The sequence below is a fragment of the Podarcis pityusensis genome, assembly GCF_964106645.2.
Source record: "Podarcis pityusensis genome assembly, chromosome: 6".
NCBI lineage: Eukaryota > Metazoa > Chordata > Lepidosauria > Squamata > Lacertidae > Podarcis > Podarcis pityusensis.
Genome location: NC_138030.1, coordinates 65,088,039 through 65,112,235, shown reverse-complemented (window position 1 = coordinate 65,112,235; position 24,197 = coordinate 65,088,039). Strand labels below are relative to the sequence as shown.

The 24,197-nt window shown below is 40.6% G+C and overlaps 2 protein-coding genes across 14 annotated transcripts in view; one reads left to right on the top strand and one right to left on the bottom strand.

The window, feature by feature from the left end:
• Positions 1-1,939: 1,939 nt before the first annotated feature.
• FPGT (fucose-1-phosphate guanylyltransferase) lies at positions 1,940-12,262 on the bottom strand. Its single transcript, XM_081008999.1, is given in 5 exon segments — positions 1,940-3,320; positions 3,322-3,926; positions 7,455-7,547; positions 9,303-9,470; positions 12,060-12,262. Coding segments are annotated over 5 exon segments (1,791 nt in total). The 5' UTR covers positions 12,139-12,262; the 3' UTR covers positions 1,940-2,474.
• The window catches only part of LRRIQ3 (leucine rich repeats and IQ motif containing 3), a 46,223-nt gene continuing 31,403 nt past the window's right edge, over positions 9,378-24,197 (top strand). For 5 of the 13 annotated variants that reach the window (XR_013987340.1, XR_013987341.1, XR_013987342.1 and 2 more), the window contains exons 1-4: positions 13,495-13,617; positions 18,529-18,829; positions 19,597-19,920; positions 22,175-22,308. Coding sequence is in view for 10 of the 13 variants with exons in the window: in XM_081008985.1 (XP_080865111.1) it covers positions 18,566-18,829; positions 19,597-19,920; positions 22,175-22,308 (722 nt within the window). In the remaining 3 variants the exon portion in view is untranslated. Of the gene's footprint in view, positions 9,394-10,022; positions 10,046-12,279; positions 12,507-13,494; positions 13,682-14,950; positions 14,975-16,741; positions 16,792-18,528; positions 18,830-19,596; positions 19,921-22,174; positions 22,309-24,197 lie in introns of those variants that run through there. The other 8 variants (XM_081008987.1, XM_081008992.1, XM_081008993.1 and 5 more) reach the window with 8 other exon arrangements.

The window sequence follows — 24,197 nt, the reverse complement described above, 5'->3', positions numbered from 1 at the left end:
TTAAGTTCTTAACCCGAGGTACCACTGTATACCACTCACACTGCTATTTTGCTTCATAGTGCACTTGAGCTGGATGAAGTTTTTTTGTGTTGGTACCAATCAGTTAGCCAGCAGGAAAGGGATGCTCCTGACAGGATGGAGTTAATCTAGAGTGGACATGAAATATTGCAAATTACACTAAAATGGCCTCAGATTATTCTGGACACAAGTTCATATGACCTACAGTTTTCCAGTACCTGAGCCAGCCTATTCCTATTCCATCATTCACATATTTGCAGCTTTCCACAAATCAAACAGAGCCATGCAGGTGGAAAGCTTTGAAGGTCCAGCAGAAAGCAATGATCTCTCTTTCCCTCTCCCACTGCCCCTGCCCCACAATACCTGGAAGGATGCAAAAATTGCTTTCTGATGCAATTAATTCCAAAACTGAAAGGTGCAGGGTGGAGATCGGGGTATAGTACTTGCAAAAACTGTATATGAAAAGGTTACATTAAAATTTTTACTTGAATTGCAAGCGTTTCGTACGTCTACTATTTCTATCAGACATTTACTTGTTATGCATAGTAAACACTTATTTTCCTGATACAGTAATACAAAAAGGATGAAATAGTTTGAATTCCTTGAATCCAAATGCTGTATTTAATATTCTGGTTCTATAAAGCATGTGTCAATCTTGTAGTTAAAGCTGTTGAATGAGTATTTGCATGAAAGACGGCTGGAATGAAAAAAGCTTTGGATGATTACAAGAAACAGAAATTTTGTAATAATGGAAAAGGGATTTGGTTTATGAGTCTCATTGTTAGATCTACCAAGGTAAAGCATATGTGCACATCTATAACTAAATTGCTTCTCTTTTAACCTGAAAAAGTAGCCAAAAGGAAAGTCTTGCAAGCAAATGACCCCCATCCAGCTAGGTACCTGATGAGGAACTGCATATGCAGACAGGTGCTGCACGTGTGATTCTAAGCCTAATCCAGTTGTATGGAGTGGCTGCGCAAAACTCCAGCCAGAAAACTGGCAAATAGTGCCAACTGGCTTTTCCAGAAGGAGGCTGGATTTAGCCTTTCCCTCAACAGCTGATGGCAGCATCCCTGATTATTCACAGGGGACCACATTCAGGCAGCTGAATGAGAGTGAAAAGGCAGAAGTTTCCTTAAAGGCAACAGTTTCCTTAAAAATGGTTGCAGACAATTAACTAAGCCAGTGGTTCCCAAAATTTGTACACAAAGCATCCCATCCTAAACTCACTCACCTGGATATAAAATCCAGGACTTACTTCTATGTAAAGATATTTGACTGCGACCCGAGAATACTCGTAGTATTTTGAGTATGTAAATAATCTACTAGTTGGCTAAGGTCACAATGTAACAAGTCGCTGCTTAGCCTTTCTGACTGCGCTTCTTTCAGAATTCATTTGTAGGAAAGTTCAATAGAAGAAAGCTGCACAGACAAAACCACACCAAATCCCACAAAACTTTCCTTTGGTTATGGAGCAATTTCATTTTTTATTTTATTCATATCCTTCTTTCGCATCAGATAGGTGTTCAAGGCAGTTTACAAAGATGTTTTAAAATCGTAACAAAAAACTAACTAACCAAGAACATAAAAGACAGAAATAAAAAGGCAGCATATAAACATAATATATTAAAAGCCAACCGTAATTAAAGCCAAATACTTTAGTGGATCAGTCTGTAATCCTGAACACTGGAAATGTGTAAATCCTACAGAACTCAGTGGTGCTTACTTCTAAGTAAACTTGCTTAGGACTGTAATGCACAGCTTGTGCCTAAAAGATAATAATGAAGGCACAGCCACATATATTTGAAAAATAGGGATGGTAGTGTTAAGAATTCACACACAAAATGTGGAATGGTACTGTGAACTTGCACACCAGCTGTCATTCTGATGTCTCAGTGTTTGCTCAATGAAGATTCTCCAATCCAATCCAAATAACTTTATTGCGCTAGTCATTGGCCATGGCAAATCTGAATAAAAAATGAATGCAAACAAAAGGGATGAAGATTATACAGACATGATCAAATGCACAATTGTTTTCTCCACTTAAAACAAACCAGCCCGAGAAAAGGTAAAGTGTTGCAAGAGGTAATATCCTTCTTTGAAAAAGTTTGATTGAAAACCACTTAAAACTTCTAATTAATAAGTTCTGTTCCCCACTTGAATTAATAAAAACCAAAAACATAATAATAATAATGGACAGCTATTTGCCTCTTTGTGTTTTTATAGATGTGAAATATTTCATTAATTTTTTCATCAAAAGAATAGTTTATCTGCATTTTTTTTGCATTATTAATGTTATGCTACAATAACACTGTTAATGCAGTTTCATTATTTCTACTTCAATGAAAGACAGACGGGAGGGAAAGTGTGTGTGCTGCTTGCTCCTGGGTTTCCGCAAGCTTGAAAGCAATCAATCCTCTTCAAATTAAAGAAATGTTAACACTTCCATAGACTTTTCATAAATCGGATTCCCTTTTCAGTTTCTGCAGACTGATTTCTTCATAGAGCTGATGCCTGAACCTCAACATGTCTTCTACATCTTTATGGCGAAGCATTTCCTCAACAGACAAGAGCTTAAAACCATTCAATTTAAAAGGCAACATGTTCTGCGCAGAGTTTAGAATCCCTAAAGACGCTTTCAGTGAATCGCTTAAAGTGGAGCAAATAGGGAAAAGCCGAGCTGTCCATAACCCTCGACAGGTCTCATCACCAGAAAAGAGCTCGTCCGAAATTCTCAGGCCCCAGAGCTCTAAGCTCTGTCCAAGGCTGATTCCAAAAAAATTGATTAAGTGAGTATCTGCCAAATCTGTCACTTTCTTTTTCAAGTTGTCTTCTGTACCAAACGCCATGCTCACATACATTACTTCTCCATCAATCCTCACGCTTAGTGTAGCTATGAAAGTGTTTGGAGGTATGTCTGCTTTTGTGTCAATATAACAGCCGCTGATGATGCTGTTTGTTCCCACTGAAACCTCTGGTCCCAGCCAAGAATATTCAACTACTGAGCCAGGTGCAACAGAACACCTTGGACCGAGTATACTGTGAATGATACATGCAGATTTCCCAGTGTCCTCCACGCTGTCTGGACAGATGCTAAAAACATTTGGCATCAACCCCATTTCTGATTTCAACTTCCTATCAGACGTGAAATGAAACAAATATTCGCAAGTCGTCCCAATGTGATAGAATTTGGAGTTATTTAAGAGTACAACATTGAGTGGCAATCCTTTTAGAAGTTCAAATATTTTCTCCCTTATTTCCACTAGGCCCGACTCTTCTTTTGTGACGTTTTCTATGTTTTTTTGCATAATTTGGTGTTGCTCCGGGCCCTAATGCCTGGAGAAAGTCGCCATAGGCATCTATTTCACAGCACAATACGCCCATCTGTTTATAAAAGGCCAGAAGTAGTTTTGCAGTGGTGTGATCAATGTAAAATAAACTATCTGTGTACACGCATTCAGAAATGACATTGGAGTTTCCCTGTCCTCCAGGAGAAGGTGCTGGACAATGACCTCTTTCACACACTGCTCCAGACTGGCGCATCCTTGCAATGCTAGGCTTATGCAGGAAACGGTGGCATGATCTGTATTCGAGCTGTCCCTTTTCTGTCAAAAGTGATGCTGGCTCCAACACAAACACACCATGAGTCGTACCAATGGTCAAACTGGAAGGATGGGCTAATGCAGTAAACCCAGGCTGATCAAACCTTATGAATTCTGTTGCTCCAGTACTATAAAGTTCAATATCGTCGGCACAAGTAATCAGGATGCCTGGATTCATGTGGAGAGGGAAATCAATGTACATAGCCAATTTTAAATCCAGCATTTGATAAACCGGGTCCCCAAAAGGCAAAGCTGTGAAGATTTTCCCCAGAGCACTCGCATTTGGTAAACGTTGACTGTAGCCACCTTAAAAAGTAAATAAATAAAAGAGTAACTTTTACAATATGCACACAGGTGTTCATGCAGATACACAGAATTTAAACGATTTCATAAGTTATATAACATTTTACCTAACCATTTTTTTGTGTGATTGATGGTGTAGTCCTGTGAAAACTTTTAAGAAAAACATTGGGGCCTAATTTGAATAGTAGAGTGCTGGGTATCTGGTGGGCAGGGCTTGTGTGTTTTGCTCTGGAATCAGCCCCTCCCTTCAGTGGATGCTCCGTTATGTTCAGTTAAGAATGTCAGTTAAGAGGGACCAACTGCCTCTTCTTGCAGAATGTACTAAACTGTGCGAGTGAGGGGATATTCCCAGTTTGCCAGGAGGACTGATTTTGTTAATCATACCCACCTCCACAACAAAAACACCATCGCTTGTTAAGAACAACCATTACAGAATTCATTAAATCTGAAGCAGAAAGCCATGCAATGCAGGGGGAATTTATTTATTTAGATATATAATTTTATATCCCCCCCAAGGGCTCAGACCAGGTTACAACATTTACAAAACATGTTTTATTAAACAGGGAAATGAAAGCTGAAATTGCTATTTAAATTATGACTGACACATTCACCTTATACTGTATGAAAGCAACTGGCTCCCCAATCTTAGATGTGATGTATGAACTAGATCAGGCTTCCTTAACCTCAGCCCTCCAGATGTTTTTGGCCTACAACTCCCATGATCCCTAGCTAGCAGGACAAAGTGGTCAGGGATGATGGGAATTGTAGTCTCAAAACATCTGGAGGGCCGAGGTTGAGGAAGCCTGAACTAGACTTTTCTTTTCTCAAAAATGGGGAGTAGCCATTGCTTCTTTATAGCAGACTCTTATATGTGTGACCTGGTATCTATAGCAACCAGGAGGGCCTTCTTTAGCTTGCAATCTCCATCTTGGGACAGGGTCTACAAGCTGATCTAATGACTACAACATTCAGCCTAATTTTCATACACTACCCCCAAACTACTTTTTGCAGAACATTCTGCCTGATGAAGAGTTCTGAAGAACTTTAAAGCTTTCCACTTTTAGAATCATAGAATCATAGAGTTGGAAGAGACCACAAGGGCCATCGGGTCCAACCCCCTGCCAAGCAGGAAACACCATCAGAACACTCCTGACATATGGTTGTCAAGCCTCTGCTTAAAGACCTCCAAAGAAGGAGACTCCACCACACTCCTTGGCAGCAAATTCCACTGTCGAACAGCTCTTACTGTCAGGAAGTTCTTCCTAATGTTTAGGTGGAATCTTCTTTCTTGTAGTTTGGATCCATTGCTTCGTGTCCGCTTCTCTGGAGCAGCAGAAAACAACCTTTCTCCCTCCTCTATGTGACATCCTTTTATATATTTGAACATGGCTATCATATCACCCCTTAACCTCCTCTTCTCCAGGCTAAACATGCCCAGCTCCCTTAGCCGTTCCTCATAAGGCATCGTTTCCAGGCCTTTGACCATTTTGGTTGCCCTCCTCTGGACACGTTCCAGTTGGTCAGTGTCCTTCTTGAACTGTGGTGCCCAGAACTGGACACAGTACTCCAGGTGAGGTCTGACCAGAGCAGAATACAGTGGCACTATTACTTCCCTTGATCTAGATGCTATACTCCTATTGATGCAGCCCAGAATTGCATTGGCTTTTTTAGCTGCCGCGTCACACTGTTGGCTCATGTCAAGTTTGTGGTCAACCAAGACTCCTAGATCCTTTTCACATGTACTGCTCTCAAGCCAGGTGTCACCCATCTTGTATTTGTGCCTCTCATTTTTTTTGCCCAAGTGCAATACTTTACATTTCTCCCTGTTAAAATTCATCTTGTTTGTTTTGGCCCAGTTCTCTAATCTGTCAAGGTCGTTTTGAAGTGTGATCCTGTCCTCTGGGGTGTTAGCCACCCCTCCCAGTTTGGTGTCATCTGCAAATTTGATCAGGATGCCCTTGAGTCCATCATCCAAGTCGTTGATAAAGATGTTGAATAAGACCGGGCCCAAGACAGAACCCTGTGGCACCCCACTAGTCACTCTTCTCCAGGATGAAGAGGAACCCTTTGGGTTCGGTCAGCCAGCCAGTTACAAATCCACTGAGTGGTAGCATAGTCAAGACCACATTTTACCAGCTTCTTTACAAGAATATCATGGGGCACCTTGTCAAATGCCTTGCTGAAATCAAGGTAGGCTACATCCACTGCGTTCCCTTCATCTACCAGGCTTGTAATTCTGTCAAAAAACGAGATCAGGTTAGTCTGACATGACTTATTTTTCAGAAATCCATGCTGACTATTGGTGATCACAGCATTCCTTTCTAGGTGCTCACAGACTGTTTGCTTAATGATCTGCTCCAGAATCTTCCCTGGTATTGATGTCAGACTGACTGGGCGGTAATTATTTGGGTCCTCTCTTGCCCCCTTTTTGAAAATAGGGACAACATTTGCCCTCCTCCAGTCTGCCTGGACTTCGCCTGTTCTCCAAGAATTCTCAAGGATGACTGCCAGTGGTTCTGAGATCACATCTGCCAGTTCTTTTAATACTCTTGGATGCAGTTCATCTGGAGACTTGAATAAATCTAAACTAGCCAAGTATTCTTGTACTATCTCCTTAGTTATTCTGGGCTGTGTTTCCTCTGCTGAATCATTTGCTCCAAATTCTTCAGGTCGGGCATTGTTTTCTTTATCGGAGAAGACTGAGGCAAAGAAGGCATTGAGGAGTTCAGCCCTTTCTGTGTCCCCTGTTTGCATTTCACCATCTTCTCCTCTGAGTGACCCCACTGTTTCTTTGTTCTTCCTTTTGCTACGAACATACCCATGTATAAAATAAGGACTTCCACAAACATTGACTTAATTCTGATTGGTTGGCTAAAAACTAAAACAAAAACCACCATTTGGGTTCACACAACACAAGCTATATAGTGGCGTGTTTGTGCTGTGTGCTACATCCACTGAGGTGGCGAAGCTGCATGGAGGGCAAGAGGCACATTCACAATCAACTCATGGTTGAAAACAAGTTATAGTATGACATCCAAACTAACAGTATATTGAGAAAATAATTGTCAACGTGCATGTTTCTCTGTGTGCCCGGATAGAAGATAATCCCATAACCAAGTGTATACTATTAAGCATACAACCCATAACATGTTAATGGACAGTCTAGTAATGTGGTTATTACTTTCTGGTGCACTGAAAACTCACCACACACAGGATTGCACTGGATTTCTGAATCCAGTGCTATGTACCATAAGGAAGTTACACCCTGCCCCCTCCAACTTTAGGGGAGTGAAAGGGGAGTGAGATTTTATTGGATGCTGCCATTGGCTGTTCTATATTCCTTCTCTTCTCCTGCGTAAGGTATTTGCATCGGATGATGATTCAGATGATTTGACCTAAATAAGCCAATCCAATTTGAGTTTAATTTTGTAGTGGGGAAAACCCCTATTCATCTTCACTGCTATCTTTTCTTCAAGGAAGAAAAACACCCTACATAATGCAAGAGAAGTGTAATTTAAAGGAACAGATTACCAGAATGAATTAATATGACGGTAAAAGAATCCCATTTATCACCATAACGTTCTTCTAAGCACTGAAGGACATGAAGCGTTGATCCACCGTTTCCTACAAAACATTTCAACACATACTTCAATTTAGAAATAACAAGAAGAGGCAATCAATATGCCTTGAGTATTCAGTTCGCTCACTTCTAGTATGAGATCACTTAACTGGGCTCACATAATAGGATGGAGAGAAATATCTTTCTTTTGAAATTTATGTCAGTTCAAATCCCCTTAAAGCTCACTGGGTGATGTTGGACCAGTTCACCATCTCTCTGTCTAACTTACCTCACAGAGTTACAGTAAAGACAAAATAAGAGTTCCCATGAACTGTCCTGAGTGGGATAGAATAAATGTGATAAAATGAATATGTTTACATATAAAGAAGCAAACAACAGGTTTCTGCTTCAAGACTGCTTTCGCTAATACACAATTAGTCTATTTTTATTTCTACCTCACTGACATAAATGCAACACATTTATGTTGATTTTTTTTTTTTTTTACTTCATAGTGATTTAGGTAATGAAAATTTTATATTGAAAATTTACCTCAAAGTTGTCAAGCCCAATGAATAGGACAAAAAAAAAGGTGATGACTGACTGGATAGAATATTTAACTTCACAGATCGGTTTCAGAATCAGTCTGAAGGTACACCTGATGCAGTAATATTTATCCAAGACTAAAATGATCATTAACATACTTCTCAAACAGACACGGCTTTTATATTATGACTGAAATCTGGACTCCCAGCAAGCCTGGGCTCTTTACCCTTCTAGAGTTAGCCATGGTGAAACCATGGTTGGCTGCAAAGTTACTCAGTGGACTGTGACCTCTCTCTGTTAACACTAAAATCAGGCTTGGTTGAACAGTATAAAGCATATATAGGACACTTTTGCTAATACAGGAGAAAAGCCTGCTGGCTCACGTCAACAGCATATTTAGTCCAGCACTTTGTTCTCGCGGTGGTCAAAGAAATGAGTATGAGAAGCCTGCAAGCAGGACTTGACCACAAAAGCACTGTCTCCTCCTTAAGTTCCTAGCAACAGGTACTGAGAGCCATACTGCCTCTGACCCAGAGTAAGATAGATGTGGGTTCTTATTTCATAAGGTGGAATTAAATGCAACACTGATTGCTAGCTGGGTTGCTAGCCAAGTACTCCAACCCTTTGTCCAGTTTCTACCTGTAGAAATAGCCTTGGCATCTTAGACACCATAATACATGATGAGAACGCACAGATGATAATACCTAAACTAGGATAGACCTTAATGAATCTATTCAACTGTCATGTCGTCCAAAAGAACATCCGTCTCATTAATACAAATGGGAGTTGCACACTTGAATCAAAAGAAGCTTAATAATAGTATTTGAACATATTTTTGGAGGTTTAATTAATATAATTCAGCTTCTAATGGCATTCTGGAAATCTTTCAGTGAAAGAGATACAGCTGTCATAATATGCACCCGAAGGAGAACCTTTTTATCTGTCTGAAAATTAATCAAATTATGCTGAATATTTAAACCACAAACTGGCTCAGTTTCTGCTCACCAGATGACTGGAAAGTTAGCCTTCCAAACTTGAGGCACGAGCCTGCCAAAGTTAAGCAAAATATACTGTTGAGCCACGCTGGGCTCTTATGGCAGTGAGGGCGAGGTACAAGATCAAATTATTGTTATTAAACTTAAGCAAGGTTATGTCCTATGAATTTTAATGGAAGAAAATGATAGTGCTTATTTGAGCTAGGGTTATGCTTTTAACTTTGCTACAAAGAACTTATCTGTCATGTTGTCACATTCCCAGGAAATGCGATCAGAACCCACCAATTTTTGGTCCAGGAGGATCCACGAAAACATGGTAATGAACACCGAGCGGGAGTTCCTTTCTTTTCAGCTTTTGGGATAATTGTTGCTGGTAAGCTATTTCTTGTTTCTTGTCAACTGCTGTTATTACAACAATATCCCAAAATGTTCCAGACTGGACCGTTTTACCTGTTTGAAGATAAGAACATTTTATTACTGGAGATACAATTGCCAAGAGCGCTGAAGCGCTTTAAAACGATTCTCTCCCTAATAGACTCTGAGGCTTGGCTCCCATTCCTTACCTTTCTAGCTAAACCAGGGATGGAGAATCTCACACCTGCCAGGGTGCGCACACAAATGTGTTCCCCCCAGGCCTCTTTACCTGGCTCTTGAGACTCGCTCCAGGTCCTAATAAAGCTATTGGGCAGCAGTTACCTAAGGGTTTCTTCTTGCGCAATGGGCTTTCCCGCCTCTTCTCCTAACACCACCCACAGAAATTGGCTCAGAGGAATTGGACTAGCCCCAGAACAAGTGGGAGCAGGGGGCATTATCTGACTGTGGATTTTGATGCCCAGGACAAGAGTGGCTCTTTTGTTACAATGCTCCTGGCTCTGTGAAAGTACAGTATGTGGTTTAGTCGGAGTAGTTATTACTTTGTGCATTAAACTGGGTGTGGCAGGGAGGAAAAATATTTTATTTTTATTTTTAAATGTCTACACAGATCTGATAACTACAATTGCTGAAGTTCATTCTGCAAATAAAATGTGAGTGATTAAAATCAACCATTCACTAATTAGTTTTGGAAAACCATAACATATCAGGGATTTGTGAAGAGAAATTTGAAGAAGGGGAATGGGGGCAGTTGCCTACCTAACAGCATCTATTGATATAAGAGAAAAGAAGGAATCCTAAACACCAGGCTCAATTTTATGTTTGCTTAATAACCTAAAGGGCTCCCTTCCACAACTATTCCCAAAGGCAAGGAAACCTAGAGTCACTTAAAATTCTGACACACTTCATCCTTTGTCTTCCCTGGTCTTCCCAAGAATAAGAGCCCTGGTGACTCAAAGGACTAGGTATAGCTCCTTGCCTGGGGGAAAGAGCTAGTTTGTCCTCTCCTAGCTGACTATTTTTGTTTTATTTTGTTTTATTGTTTTAAAAACAACTTGGTATTTATCAGGGGACAAGCAAGGAGAATTTGTGGTTTGAGTGTTGACTCCTTCCTTTTGCTGTAAATGCCAGAAGATTAAAAACAAAGAATAAGCACATGAGGCAGCTAAGATACAGGACTGCTTCTCTCTGGCAAGGAACTATTTCTAGTCCTTTGATGACCAACCTGTCAAAAACAGTACCCCATCAAATCTGGTGCTTCCCTTCAGATTACTGCTATTTAGTAATCCCTATGGGCTTTCTAGCTAGTTCAATTATTGCACCTACACCACACACTCTCTTTCGGAAGCTCAAAACAATTTTCATGGGTTCCCTAGTCTCTCTCCAACCACTGGCCATACGTTGACGTGCTTGCTTTACCAATATTAAGGCATCACATTCCTGCATAGTCTCTGCAGATTGATGCACATACTCAACACAATGTTATAGGAAAATACACTCAGAAAAACCATTTTCACTTATGAGGCATCAAAATAGAGAGAGCTATGGTGTGTGGCTCAGATAAAACAGTTTGTGGATTCTGTAGAATTGTTGTCAAAATATGTCCTCATTAAGACATGGATGAGAACATACTCCAATGTCATCCCTGCCTCACACTGCTAAATAAAAAGAAAATCCTGGAGACCTCAATTATCAAGTCACTGTACCTCTCACTAATCATCTGTGCTCTGTCTCACTTGGAAAGGAAGAAGGCATTACCTCTGCCATTCCACATTCCTCTGTTGCATGGCACGCAACTAGAGTGACACAACTAGGCAGCAATCCTATGCACATTTGCCTAGGAGTAAGCTCATGGAACGAGCTAGGACTTCTGTATAAACATGCATTCCATTGTGCCACTAAAAACATTTGAACTGCATGTACAGTCTTCAAAATACCTATTTTGGTAAGAGGATTTTGTGTGCAAGGTATTTAAAAAAATTTTTTTTTAAAGAACTGAAGCCTTGTTTTGGCGAATGAAACAACTGCAGTCTCAATCAGATGAGCACCAGGCGGAAGAGATGGGTAGCAAGCTGGCTGCCTTTAAAGCGAGATGGCAGATATCAAAACCATCCACGTTCTCACTTTTATAGTTTCTCCCTGTAACAGGATCACCTAGCTTCAGGTATCAATGGGTCTCTTTTTGCCAGGCTGGCAGGGTCTGAAATGGGAGAGACTGAGCAGGTTCTACGGGTGTGTCAGCTTTGAAGCAAGAGCTGCAGGACATTATTTTCCTGCGCAAGTTTCAGTCTAGCCTGGGTGGGAAAAACAACAACAACAACACACTTCTCCTCTGTTGTCCCGGACCCTCTTCCCTCAGAATGGGGACCTGGGTGTGGAGCGCATTTTCTGCCAAGGTGGGCAACGAAAAGGCAGGGGGTCGCAGCTGAGCATGCTCCATTGCATTTGGATCTGCCCAGCAGCACCCTTACATATGCAGACCAGAGCGGCCCAGCCCTGGCCCTGCCGGCTGGGCCAGTCCTTCCTTTGCACGCTGGGGATACTGCGGGAGTGGCGGCCTTCGCAGTCCCTCGCGGGAAGGCTGCTCGCCAGGGGAGGAGCCGGCCCCAAGGTCTGCGCCCTGAGCGCCTCCGGGGCGCAGTGAGTCCCCCAACCCAGCCCTTCCACCTCTCAGCTGCGCGAACTTCTCCAGCCTCTCGCGAGTGGCTGCTCGCAGCAAAACTTCCGCCTCTCCTGCAGCCTGCATCGCGGCAGCGCCTTCTTCTCCGTCTCGCTGCTTCCGGGCTTGGGCAGCAGACCCGCCTCCTGCTCGACTGGGCTGGCCTCGCCAAAGCAGCCCGTTGCTCCGGCGACCAGGAGGCGCGCACCTTGCCCCGCGCTCCCAGCTGGAGGAGGCAGGCAGGCAGGGGAGAGGACGGGAAGGAGCCAGGCGAGCAAACAACGGAGGGGGAGAGGCAGGAAGTGGGATCGGTGGGTGCGCCTTTCATTCTGCCTGCAAGAGGCAAGCGAGAGGGAAAAGCCAGCCGAGCCATCCCACCAGCACTTGGGAGCTGCGCAGAGCCCCTTCTCTCTTTGCTGACACGCACTATGTATCTCTTACACACCGACACTCAGGTATTCATGGGTTTCTTTTCTTGAGTAATGGGCTTTTTGAAGTTGCGAACAAACTAACAAGGCGACTCTTTCTCCCTCCTCCTCCTCCTCCTCCTCCTCCTCCTCCTCTCTCTGTGCCCCCTCCCACCTTTCCACATCTCCCCGCTTAACTGTTTCCTGCCTCGCTTTATATCCTGGAAAGACACCTTTGGGAAAGACACACACACACACACACACACACACACACGGTTGCCTCGGATGCTTGTCCTACTCAGACTAGACTCATTGAAATGAATTAGAAATCCAAACATTAATTAATTAAATGCTTTGATATGTGCTGGAAGCCAACCAGAGTCAACCTGGGAAAACCCAGCCAGATGGGTGGGGTATAAATAATACTTATTTATTATTAAGTATTACACTTAGGCAGGAATAACTAGCTGCACCAATATAAGATGGGGGACACTTGGTTCATCAGCAGTATATGTTAACAGGATCTAGGAGTCTTAGTAGACCACAATATGAGTCAACAATGTGATGTTGCAGCAAAAGAAGCTAATGCTATTCTAGGCTGCATCAGTCTAGTCTCTAGATTATTATTATTATTATTAGTGCTCTCACCCAATCGGTCATTATTTTACTACCAGCTTTGGTTGGACCTTGTGGTTCTAGTTTAAATAAACCCCAAACATCCCTCAAATAAATACCACAATCTGTCCACCCCTGACCTACGGAACACAACTTCTCTCTCTCTCTGGGCTGTGTAGTATAGAGGGTCGGTCGTGGAAGAAGCTGCCACCTCATCCACCCTTGCCCACCTGCTTTTTCTCCCTCAGGAACAGGGATTGGCATCCACATAGTCCTAATATTAATGCATGCGACAGGTAAGAAGAACAAATCCACGAAAGAATCGGGGATATCTTTTGCAGGCAAAGAACATGCCCTGCCACTGAGATAACAGCCCTCCCAGTGATCTCAAGGGAAGAGAGGGTGGCCTGGAATGCTGAGAGAAGGTGACAGTTGGGTGCTGAAGGGAGAAGCAGGCAGGTGAGAAGAAGAAGCCAGGCAAGAGGCTTGGTCTGAGGAAAAGGGCAGGACAGCACATCTGGAACCCCATACGGGCTTGGTACAGGTGTAATACAGTGCGATGGTTTGATGCAAGTTGGTGTCATAGTCTGTCATTATATCCAAGCTAGGTGTGGAAATCACATTTAAGATTCATTACTGTTCTGGTCTGTAGCCGAGTGCAACCCATAGTCTGCTAGTTCTAATTTAACAACAAACTATGGTTTGCATGGAAGTTGAAGTAGCTAACTGGCCAGATGGAGAAAAGAGATTTTGGAATGCTTTCAGTGGGGAGATTCTCCCGGCACATATTTTGATGTCATTTTGGTGCCAGACAAATACATCTTTATTTTACTTTATCGGGCCTCTTAATTTGATTTGATCTGTTGGCTGGTGTATTTTATGTTTAGGGTATGTTTTTAGTTTGTAATGTTGTGTTTTCAAATTTTGTAAGCTGGTCTGGGAATTGAATGAAAAAAGTGTGAGGTGTGGATTTGTGTGCTAAATAAATAAAACTGAGAGGGAGAAGAATAGGGGAGCATGTAATCATGAGGCTTGCTATGCCCAAGCCTGGCTTGATGTTGTACATGATCCAGATCAATGCTTTTCTTTATCCAAATTTCCAAAAGATTGTTCCTTATGCTAAGAACTGTACTTGTGTGTGACTGTGCACATGATCGTAATATTAATGCAATGTCACATCTTCTAACCTCCCTTCCATCTTCTAACCTCCCTCTGGCAAGAGAGACCCACAGGACACTCAGAAAGGCTCTCACTCATCCACTAGCTTGACTAAGAAAAGAAAGGGGTGGCATTCTCCTGGCGCTACTTCCTCAAACCCTTTGTGCTTTTGAGATCACAGAAGGTAGATGCGGGATCCCGCCCCCCCCCCCATTACAGGAATAGAAACAGGGAAGAAAAAACATGCCTTGAAAAGCTTCCTGAAGGGGAAAAACAATGAGCATTTCCACGGTTCCTTATGCTCATTCTTGCACATGTCTCTCCCCCAAGCCCTCTGCTTATCAAAGGTGGGGATGAAGTTAGTACCAAGAGGGACAGAGGCTTGGCTAGTAAACCAAGCTGATCTTTGTAGACTCTTGCAATTGCTTCTTGCAATTTTCTTATGCAGTTTTCAGCATATTCACCTCTTTACCCTGGGCTTTGACGCTCGAGATATATGTTTTAGGACCTACCCTATTCTGTAATTTGTTTTAATTGATTTTAGTGTTGTATTTTAAAAAATTATTGTAACATGCCCTGGTGAAGGGTAGAAAATAATTCTAATAATGACAATATTACTAGTAATAATATTCTAATTTTAACAGCAACAACACCCCTCCCTCCCCAAAAGCCAGGAATTGCAACTTACCACCATGTGTGTGTGTGAAGTTCTGTTCAGTGACAATGAAATAGTGATTCCATAGGTGAGGGGTAGCAGCTAAGGGTGACGGGTTTTTTATTACAGTGGTACCTAGGGTTACATACGCTTCAGGTTACATATGCTTCAGGTTACAGACTCCGCTAACCCAGAAATAGTACCTCAGGTTAAGAACTTTGCTTCAGGATGAGAACAGAAATAGCGTGGTGGCGGTGCAGCGGCAGCTGGAGGCCCCATCAGCTAAAGTGGTGCTTCAGGTTAAGAACAGTTTCAGGTTAAGAACAGACCTCCAGAACGAATTAAGTTCTTAACCTGAGGTACCACTGTATTTTCTTGCACCTCTGAAATGCATAGTTTGCTTATTTAAAGACTTATACTCTTCTTGCTTTAAACAATCATTATGCAACACAATGGCAAACGAGATTATTCTTGTCGTAGCGATGGGGTAACAAAGAGGGAACATGATGCTGAACGCAGGAGAAATAGCCCCCTCTGGGAGGTATGGAACTTCTCAAAGAATATGGCTCATGGTGATGAGGGAAGCCCTGATGGGCTGGAAAAACTAATGGTTCAGTGGCAAGTCTGTAAAGGAAGAAGTGGTTTAAATCTAGAATTTAAAGGTCCGCAGGAGTCATCTCTATTGCTACTGATAAATCATCACATTTACTTGCACGCTCCTTTTCCAAATAATTTCAAAGCAGCTCACAAGAACAGTCAACAAATCAAAACAAACACAGCCATAAATATATAAACTACATTCCATAAACGCAGTGTTTCACATCCACATTTGCAAGTTAACAAAAACATCCATATTAAGATTTCCCTGAACTTTGAAATGCATTCTAGGCCCCTTCAGCAGCAGGAGCAGCCTATGTCTTCAGGAGCTATGCTGTCCCAGGCTGAGTGGAAATGGGTCAGGCAGAAAACAGGGACCAGTTTTTTTTCAGGATTCACAGTGGTGAAGAAGGCCACGCATTGTAAACAGCAACAATGTTGAGTTGCCTGGAGGCGACTGCTTCCTCTGTCCATCTAGGAATAGTGACAGGTGGCTTTAAAAGAGGACTAAACAAATTCATGGAGGGTAAGGCTTTCAACAGCTACTAGCCATGATGGCTATGTTCTGCCTTCCCTGTTGAAAGCAGTGTGCTTCTGAACACCCCTTGCTGGAAACCACAAGAGGGGACAGGCTTCTCATAGGTATTTAGGTCGCCACTGAGTGTTAAGTTGTGGGTGAACATATCAGACAACACAGAGATTCTTCAAACAGCTCTTGTTTATTCACAGGCCAGAACAGAACTGAACTGAAGGGTTCAGTTAGCCTGCTTATATAGAGCTCCAGTACAACGTAACTGTAACAATTTTCTAAAACTATCCAATCACTGAACGTCACTTTCGATCCCTTATTTGCATAACTATCTACAGTATCCCCCTGCTGGCCCAGGGTGAGAACTTCAGTACATAACACCGAGAGAACAAGATGCTGCACTAAATGGACCACAGGTCTGATCTAGCAGGTTCTTCTTATGTTGGCTCTTGAAAATGCTTTTTAAACCATTTCTTCCTTTACAGATTTGCCATTGGTCAGTTGGTTTGACTCCTTTCTAGCAAATCGGCTCCGTTATATTCTTTCTTTCTTTTTTTACAAATGGCCAAAGGAAAAATGAGCCACGAGCCACGAGCCACGTTCTATCTAGCTTGCTTGTTCTGCTAAACTGGCTTATATATTTTCATGTCTCCACAAGCATTTTCAGTACTAAGTGCTATGCGAGCATATGAGTTCATTTTATTTGATGCAAGTGAAATGTCCTTGCAGGGATGCGTTGGCAATCTTGATATTCACCGAGATCTTCTTGATGTATAAATGTGAGTGGAGATCTCTTTCTATATCATTGCTCGTTTTATAATGTTGTGGCTCCTGTCAGATACTTTTGCTCTATTCTTTCTTTTTAATTTTAAGAGTTGGATCAAATCTAGTCTTCGGTGGATTATAAAAGTACAAAGTGCAAATGAAAGGAAATGAAGCAGTCGTGCCCTCTGATATGGTCTCACCATGCACAAATCCTGCAATAAAAGAAGTCTTAAAAATAAGGCAGAAGCCTCTGTATGAAATCACACAAAAAGTACATGAAACCCTGGTTTTGGTCCTAACAAAAAGACTACTTTATCCATCCCTTAAAAAAGGGGCAGAAATTAAAGGTGCTGATGGTCTCCTTACTTTAAAAATAAAAGTAATATATTTCTGAAATTTCTTCACTAATCCAGTAAATATTAATTTGACATCTCTTTAAACCATGACAAAGCAGACTTATATGAGGTGCATCTCTAAAAATTAATTTAAAATATAGCTTCATTTAATTTATCTCTTGCTCAGTTAAGGCTGAAGAAATCATAAATTAGTTTTCTGGCAGATCTCCAGTGACCTCAGTGGAATTTTGCCGGCACAAATATAGGTTGGATTATAGGGTAAAGGTATCTGTTTTTCATTCCTTAGCCAGTTCAGTAATGGTGCTCATTGTACAAGATAGTGTTTTAAAAGTATTTTTTATTACTATTTTCAACATACATAATAAAAGCAGCTAAATTTCAATCTATAGTGTAGCTTATTTTCCCCAGCTTTTCCCAGATCAGGGATTTGATCAATTCCAACCCCAATAGAAAATTCAGGCTGCTTTCTACTGAACTTGCGGCTCTGTTGCATACTCATTTACCTTTTAATGCATGTTGAGAGTATTCTCTGAAGGAAACGGAATAGCCATCTTGAGCTTTAAGAAGCTACTAGTTTGCTGTGTAGATATTGCAGGTTTTCTAGCATTGGCCAAAGTTATGCTGTAGGAAATGGCTGATATCCCTGAGTAGCAGCCGAGTTGGAGGAAGGACGTACTTTTACAGTCAGGTGATGGGGAGCAGCACTGGAGACAAGGGGACATGTCATATTGATCAAGCAGGTTTCACTGATAAGCCACATCATAAGCAAATCACATTAGTAGTGCATGCCTGTATGTTGACTCCAATTCCACTTTACTCTTTCTTTCTCCATATATGTTTACGTGTGTGTACATCTCTGTACACACACACACACACACACACACACACACACACTCACTTAACCTATACTTGGAGATTCAGTTAAACATCATAACAATAAATGTTTAAATGACACTTTCATTGAACAAACAAAAGATCTTGTTGATGACTAGTCCCTAATTGTTTTTTTCTGAATATAAAGGTCTTGCACTGTTTCTAGAAAACACTTTGACCTACAGTACAATTCATTGTGTTTGCCTGTATGCTTTCCTGCTTATAGGTACACTGTTTTTGTTTTCATTACATTATCCATTTTTATTGACACAGTTCCTTAGTGTTTTCTGTTATTGTGATAACATGGAAAAAACAGCCGAATTTTGCACTTGCTTACATGTTTTCAAATAGTCTGTTAGATTTCTTTCTTCCCGCCTGCCTTCCCTGTCGCTGCTAGTTCTTTAATAGAGCAGGGGGTATTGTCACAACCAGCTGGATATTTCCTTAGGGTACTTGAAGTTTTTCTTTTGAAAGTTGAATAAATGTAACCTCCTGTGTAATCTCTCTCCCCCCCCCCCTTAGATATCTCATGGATAAACTGTAAAAGAGATCAACAACCATGGAGGAGGAATTTGCAAAATACCTTGTCTCTGCTTCTGAAAATCTGCTACTCCAATATGGGCAAACCGCCGATCAAAAAGATGCAAAGAAGCTGCGAAATCTCGTTATGGTCAGGATACGCACTCAGTATTTATGCAATCTAAAAGAGATGCAGTATTGTGTTTCACTTAAAATATGTGATTTGTCTGGAAATTTCATTGTGAATATTGATGCACTTGAGTCTTGCACTAGTTTAATTAAACTGGATCTTCATAACAACCAGGTGAGCAAAATTTTAAAAATTAACATACAAAGTATGGTTTGGGGAAACTAGCCAGTTTTTGTATTTGTTCCTGTAGATTCTTTATGCAGGCTTAATTTATGCTGCAGGAGCTTCCACTGTTTAGTATTTTTTATTCTAACAATAGAGAGTGTTTGTTTGTCTGTGAGAGGTAGGGCTGGAGAGAGAGCTAGACCCAGCGTCCTCTGTTTCTTCTGGTCATTATTGCAATAGAAATGTGGCCTTTTCAACATTGCCAAAATTGTATTTCTCACGATACCTAGTGTATGAAATTAGCTGTCTGAAGAACTATAAGTCATATCCTGAAATGTTGATCTTAAGAGCCCAAAATGATGTCAGCATTTTCACGATGGTGGGAGTCGGGTGGGAAAACTATTCCAGTTTCCACTTTGAGTGTTTGCTTATTTTCCACAACATTTCCCCCCCGAAGGCTGGAATTTTACCTTTTACTTTTGAAGCACTCAGTTGAGATTCTCATGTTCACTTGCTCCAAAGGATACTGCGTTGCTCCCTCCTATTGAAGTGAATGGGGGAATCCCAGTCACACATCATAGCACACATGCATCTCGGGACTGGGAGTGTTGTCTTTGATATATAAATAAAAATATGCAGATGATCATTGACTGGGCTTATTCTCTTCCTTGGCTGAGGAAGCAATTTTGGTTTGACAGGTTACTTACACTACATTTCCCACAATGTATTTACATTTTTCTCCTTTCTTTCAAAATTGTGTGTCAATGCTGATTCAGATAGAAGAGCTTCCAGGCCCAATGTTTTGGGTAAACATGGCAGGACTGCAACTTCTGTATCTTCATAATAATAGCATTTCAGCACTGGAAGATGTGCATTCGTTATCTTTCTGCCCTAATCTGATCGCTCTCACCTTGTTCAACACTCCCCTGTGCCTGAAAATCGCATATAGGCATATTGTTGTTAACAGCATCTTTTCACTCAAGGCACTGGACTACTATGTTATTTCTGATGAGGAAATAATAGAAGACTGGAGGCTTCCTGAAAAATATAAACCCTTTACACCTAGCTTTTATATTGATTTTTGCCCTACTTCTGGAAAGGTAAGTTGTTGTTTGTTTTAAAGCATGCCTTCATAGGAATAGTAAGCTTCAAGTATGTCATCATAATTTGTAGCCATTAGCTGAAATCCAGCAAGCACAATGGAGCATTCCAAGTTCTTTGCCTGCCAGGAACCCTGTGTGCAAGTATTCATTATTGTGGCAAATCATCATGGCTTGCAGTTACAATTATTGTTCATCAGATAATCCTAAAAATAATGAATGTTTTCATAAATTTAAAGCATCTGAATTTTTATCTGTTTTGAATTAACAGCAACATTTAGAGATGGGAGAAACAATGGTTTCACAGGTGCTAGGACTAGAATTCATGTCTTTGTTTAGTTACACAATTTTGATTCTATCCTTGGCTCAGTGAAATGTTCCAAATGTAAAAACATTGCCTTCCTTCATTGAAGCCAACATTGAAAATATGCCTACAAAATGTGACTAGGCTGCATTTTTCTTTTTACTAGCCTGCTAAGATGCTAGTAGCATGTGCCTCGGTTCTGGCTTCAAAAGAGCCCCCTCTTTAACATCTGGCATGGAAATACACGAAGTTAGCTTCGTTTCAGACTAGCAAAAATGAAATGCCTTCTGCAGAACAGGCTGGCGGGGAAGGGACAGAGACAAGAGAATTGTCTTCCCTTCCTCTGTAGCCAGAATGGAAACAAATCCAACTGGTTGAGGAGGAATGATGCTCACTCACCTGTATGGAATTCCTAGTCGCCTGTGGATACCAGGCAAGTTGTTAAATGCAAGGATGGCTGAAACCACTTAGTTTACAAAAGAAATATGCTTGGACTGATGCACTTTGAATGGTAAGATCTGCTTCTAGGACCCCTTTCTGGGTCCTTTGGTCCTCGTAAATCACACCCGGTTCACATGGCACAGTAAGAAACCTGAGTGAGAGAACCGATAGAAATGGAGACTATTAAACTGGGGCCCAGAACAGCATCCCTACAGGGGATTGGACTAGATCAGGCATCCCCAGACTCGGCCCTCCAGATGTTTTGGGACTACAACTCCCATCATCCCTAGCTAACAGGACCAGTGGTGAGGGATGATGGGAATTGTAGTCCCCAAAACATCTGGAGGGCCGGGTTTGGGGATGCCTGGACTAGATGACTCCAACTCCACAATTCTATGATTCTACTGTAACATTTAGAAGCTTTAGTCCTGACAGCACCTGTCACATGATTATCCCTGCTCCCGGTCTGCTTTCCTGCTGGTGGGGGCAGCAATGTGATGCTTGTCCTCACTGGCTAACTATTAAATGTAAAGCAGTGATGTGGAGAATTCTCCAGAAAGGATGAATTCTGTTTCTGTCCAATCCAATCATAGAGGGATTTATGATCTTTTGGGAGCTCAATTACCAAGCTTCAAATAAAGACAGTTCCTTATCAGGTATGAAATATAATATTTACTGGTGAAAACTAAGGGGGCAAGTGTTGGCCAGTATGCCTGATCCATAACATAAAATTAGAAAAGTGCATGATTTGTTTATTTTTTTTGGGGGGGGGGGAAATACGTTTTAATGTATGTTTACAGAAAATCCTCATTATTTGATCTGCGGAAGGGACATGGAAGAGACTTAAGGGCCTCGGACATAAGGTTACCAGGTTAATGAGCTAGATGGATGGGATAGAAAGGACTGACAAAACCCGAGACCAGGAGGAAGAGACGCTGGATGTAGATTGGAAGAAAGTTTTAAAAATTCTATTTAGGAATGTTTTGTAAAATTAATGAGTATTAGAAAAATGTTGGAACGAAATTATTTGTCTTTAGCAGAAATGTTAAAAAGAACTATGGAAGAATATGCTATGGTTATGAGAAATTGGTATAAATAAGAGTTAAGTTTTAAGTTCTAGGGTTTTTTATGGTAAGATAAGGCTAAAATAGATTAAGGTAATTTAATAACAGAATATTATGAAAAATGGAAAGGATTTGCTGAGATAATTAACAACTAGAATACAAAAAAGGGAGGTGTGAGGAGGTCGATGAAATAAGGTTATGACAGTTAAGGATTTGAGAATGCTGGATCTGCTTTTAAATTTTTTCTTGTTTATTTCTGCTTTTTGATTTTGATGTATTATGTGTTTTGCTTTTGTTTTTTGATTTTGACTTTTATCGATTTGTATTGTTTAATTGTTATCTGTTCCTTTTTTTCTTTTTTTCCTTGTTTTTTTGTAATCTTAAAATTCTTAATAAATATCATTAAAAAAGAAAAAAGAAAATCCTCATTATTTGTTGTTTGTAGGAAACTACATTTCAGGAAGAAATGAAAATGGTAAAAAAGATAATTTCCAAAATCAATTACATCCTATCTTTTCATTCGCCAGTCATGATTATTCAGAAATGGATAAGAGGATATTTAATTAGAAAAGTATTGTGGTAAGTATATTTTTGCTTAGTTTTAATCAGGAGCTGTTTTCATGCAGGGCAGAGTAGCTAATTTAAGCTGACTTTTCAGCCATCTTACTGTACACAAATAAATATGTCTGCAATGCAACATAGCAGACATTACAAGCTTTCTCGAAATGGATGTTTGGGCGTAGTTATATGTTGGGACAGTTTAATTTTAAAAATGTTGTACGTGGGGAAACTGTTCAGCAGATGGCTCATAACTAAAGGGGCAGAGTTGCTGCTTCCTTGATCTGTCAAGTGGTTTTTCAGTCATGCATTATTTCAGTAATTTGGGGAGCAAGAGTGTGCAATCCACTTCTTATTAAAAGACCCATGGCAAAGCATACACTAATTTTAATAGTTTTTGGACTTTTTCATCCAGTATATGTGGAGGTTATGCCATAAAAAAAATCCACTGCCACTCTGATTCTAAACATTTGCAGCAGTCTTCTTGCTACAACACGGAAGTAATGTCTTCTTGCTGGTGCACCAATATAGTTTGTGACATTGAGCTGGGAAAGCGTTTGGTGTATATGACAGCATTCTAACCCCTTTTTGTACTAAGATATTTGGCTTCTGGTCTGAACACTGGACCTTTCATTGTATAAACTGATCTTTGTTTTGCAGACGGGAAAGACATATTGTACAGAGTTCTTGGCTGTAAGTGTATGTAGGGATAAAAAATGTGTTTATATTTATACAGAGCTTCCTATGTGATGCTGAGCCTGCCTTGAGCATAGCAGGTACTCTGTTTTCTACATAGGCCTAAGTTCCAATTATATCTTGTAAGTTCTTATAAATTCTGGCTCCTAGTTGTGATAGGAATACCGACTCTGGAGCTGGAATCTATGGAAACTCACAACATAATTTTTAGTAATTTTTCAAGTCATTTAAATAATAATAATAATAATAATAATAATAATAATAATAATAAACTTTTATTTGTATCCCGCCCTACACGGCCGAGACTGGGCTCAGGGCGGCTAACATCAAATATATAACATTGGTATAAAATCAAACAATAATTAAATTACCTCCTAAAAACAAGTCAGGATCAAATTTAAATCTAATTAGATGGCTTTCCGCAGGATTAGGGTTGGGAACAGTAAATGTTCATCAGGCCCAACTATTTACGCTGTTCTTATATGGGCCTGTGAGAAGTAGATATTCTAGAAACATAAGTTTCTGTTCATTAGTTTCTATTTCATTAGTTTCTGTTTGGCCACTATATTATTTGGAACTGTGTGGATAGAAGAAGGCTATAGGTAATCTAAAACATTTTGTGCCTTCTGTTTTTTAACTTTGTGGTGTTGCAAAAGCAGCAGAAACTCCTGACTCTTTATTCCCCTTGAATGAAAATAAAAATGGTATTGAACCTTAAATATTTGCACAGTATTTGATAACTTAACACGCCATTGCCTTCACAGTCTTCTATAATAGCTTAAATGATGTCACTAAACGTTGTAAGAATATCATACATTATTGCAAACACTTGGATTGTGTGACAATTTTGGAATATGAAAAGCTTTTGAAAAAATGTTTCTCCCATCATGGAGGGTTTATTTCATCTAATTATCACAAGCTTGTAGTGGTTCCCAGTTTTATAACCTCTAATTATTAAAAAAATACGCTGTCATTCAGATGTGTGCATGAAAGTGATATTCGGTGTGAGGAAACATATATAGGACATTGCAAAACAGATTATAAACACATAGCAAGGCATCAAAGGCAAATAAATATAGAATTAATCAACAGTGGCATTCTACAGCTAAAGTGTAGATTAACATATGCACAGAAACAATTGATCATTTAGACAAATTTGTCAGAGCTGAATAGCTGCACTCTATAATATTCCAGAAATAAGTGTCACTGGCATT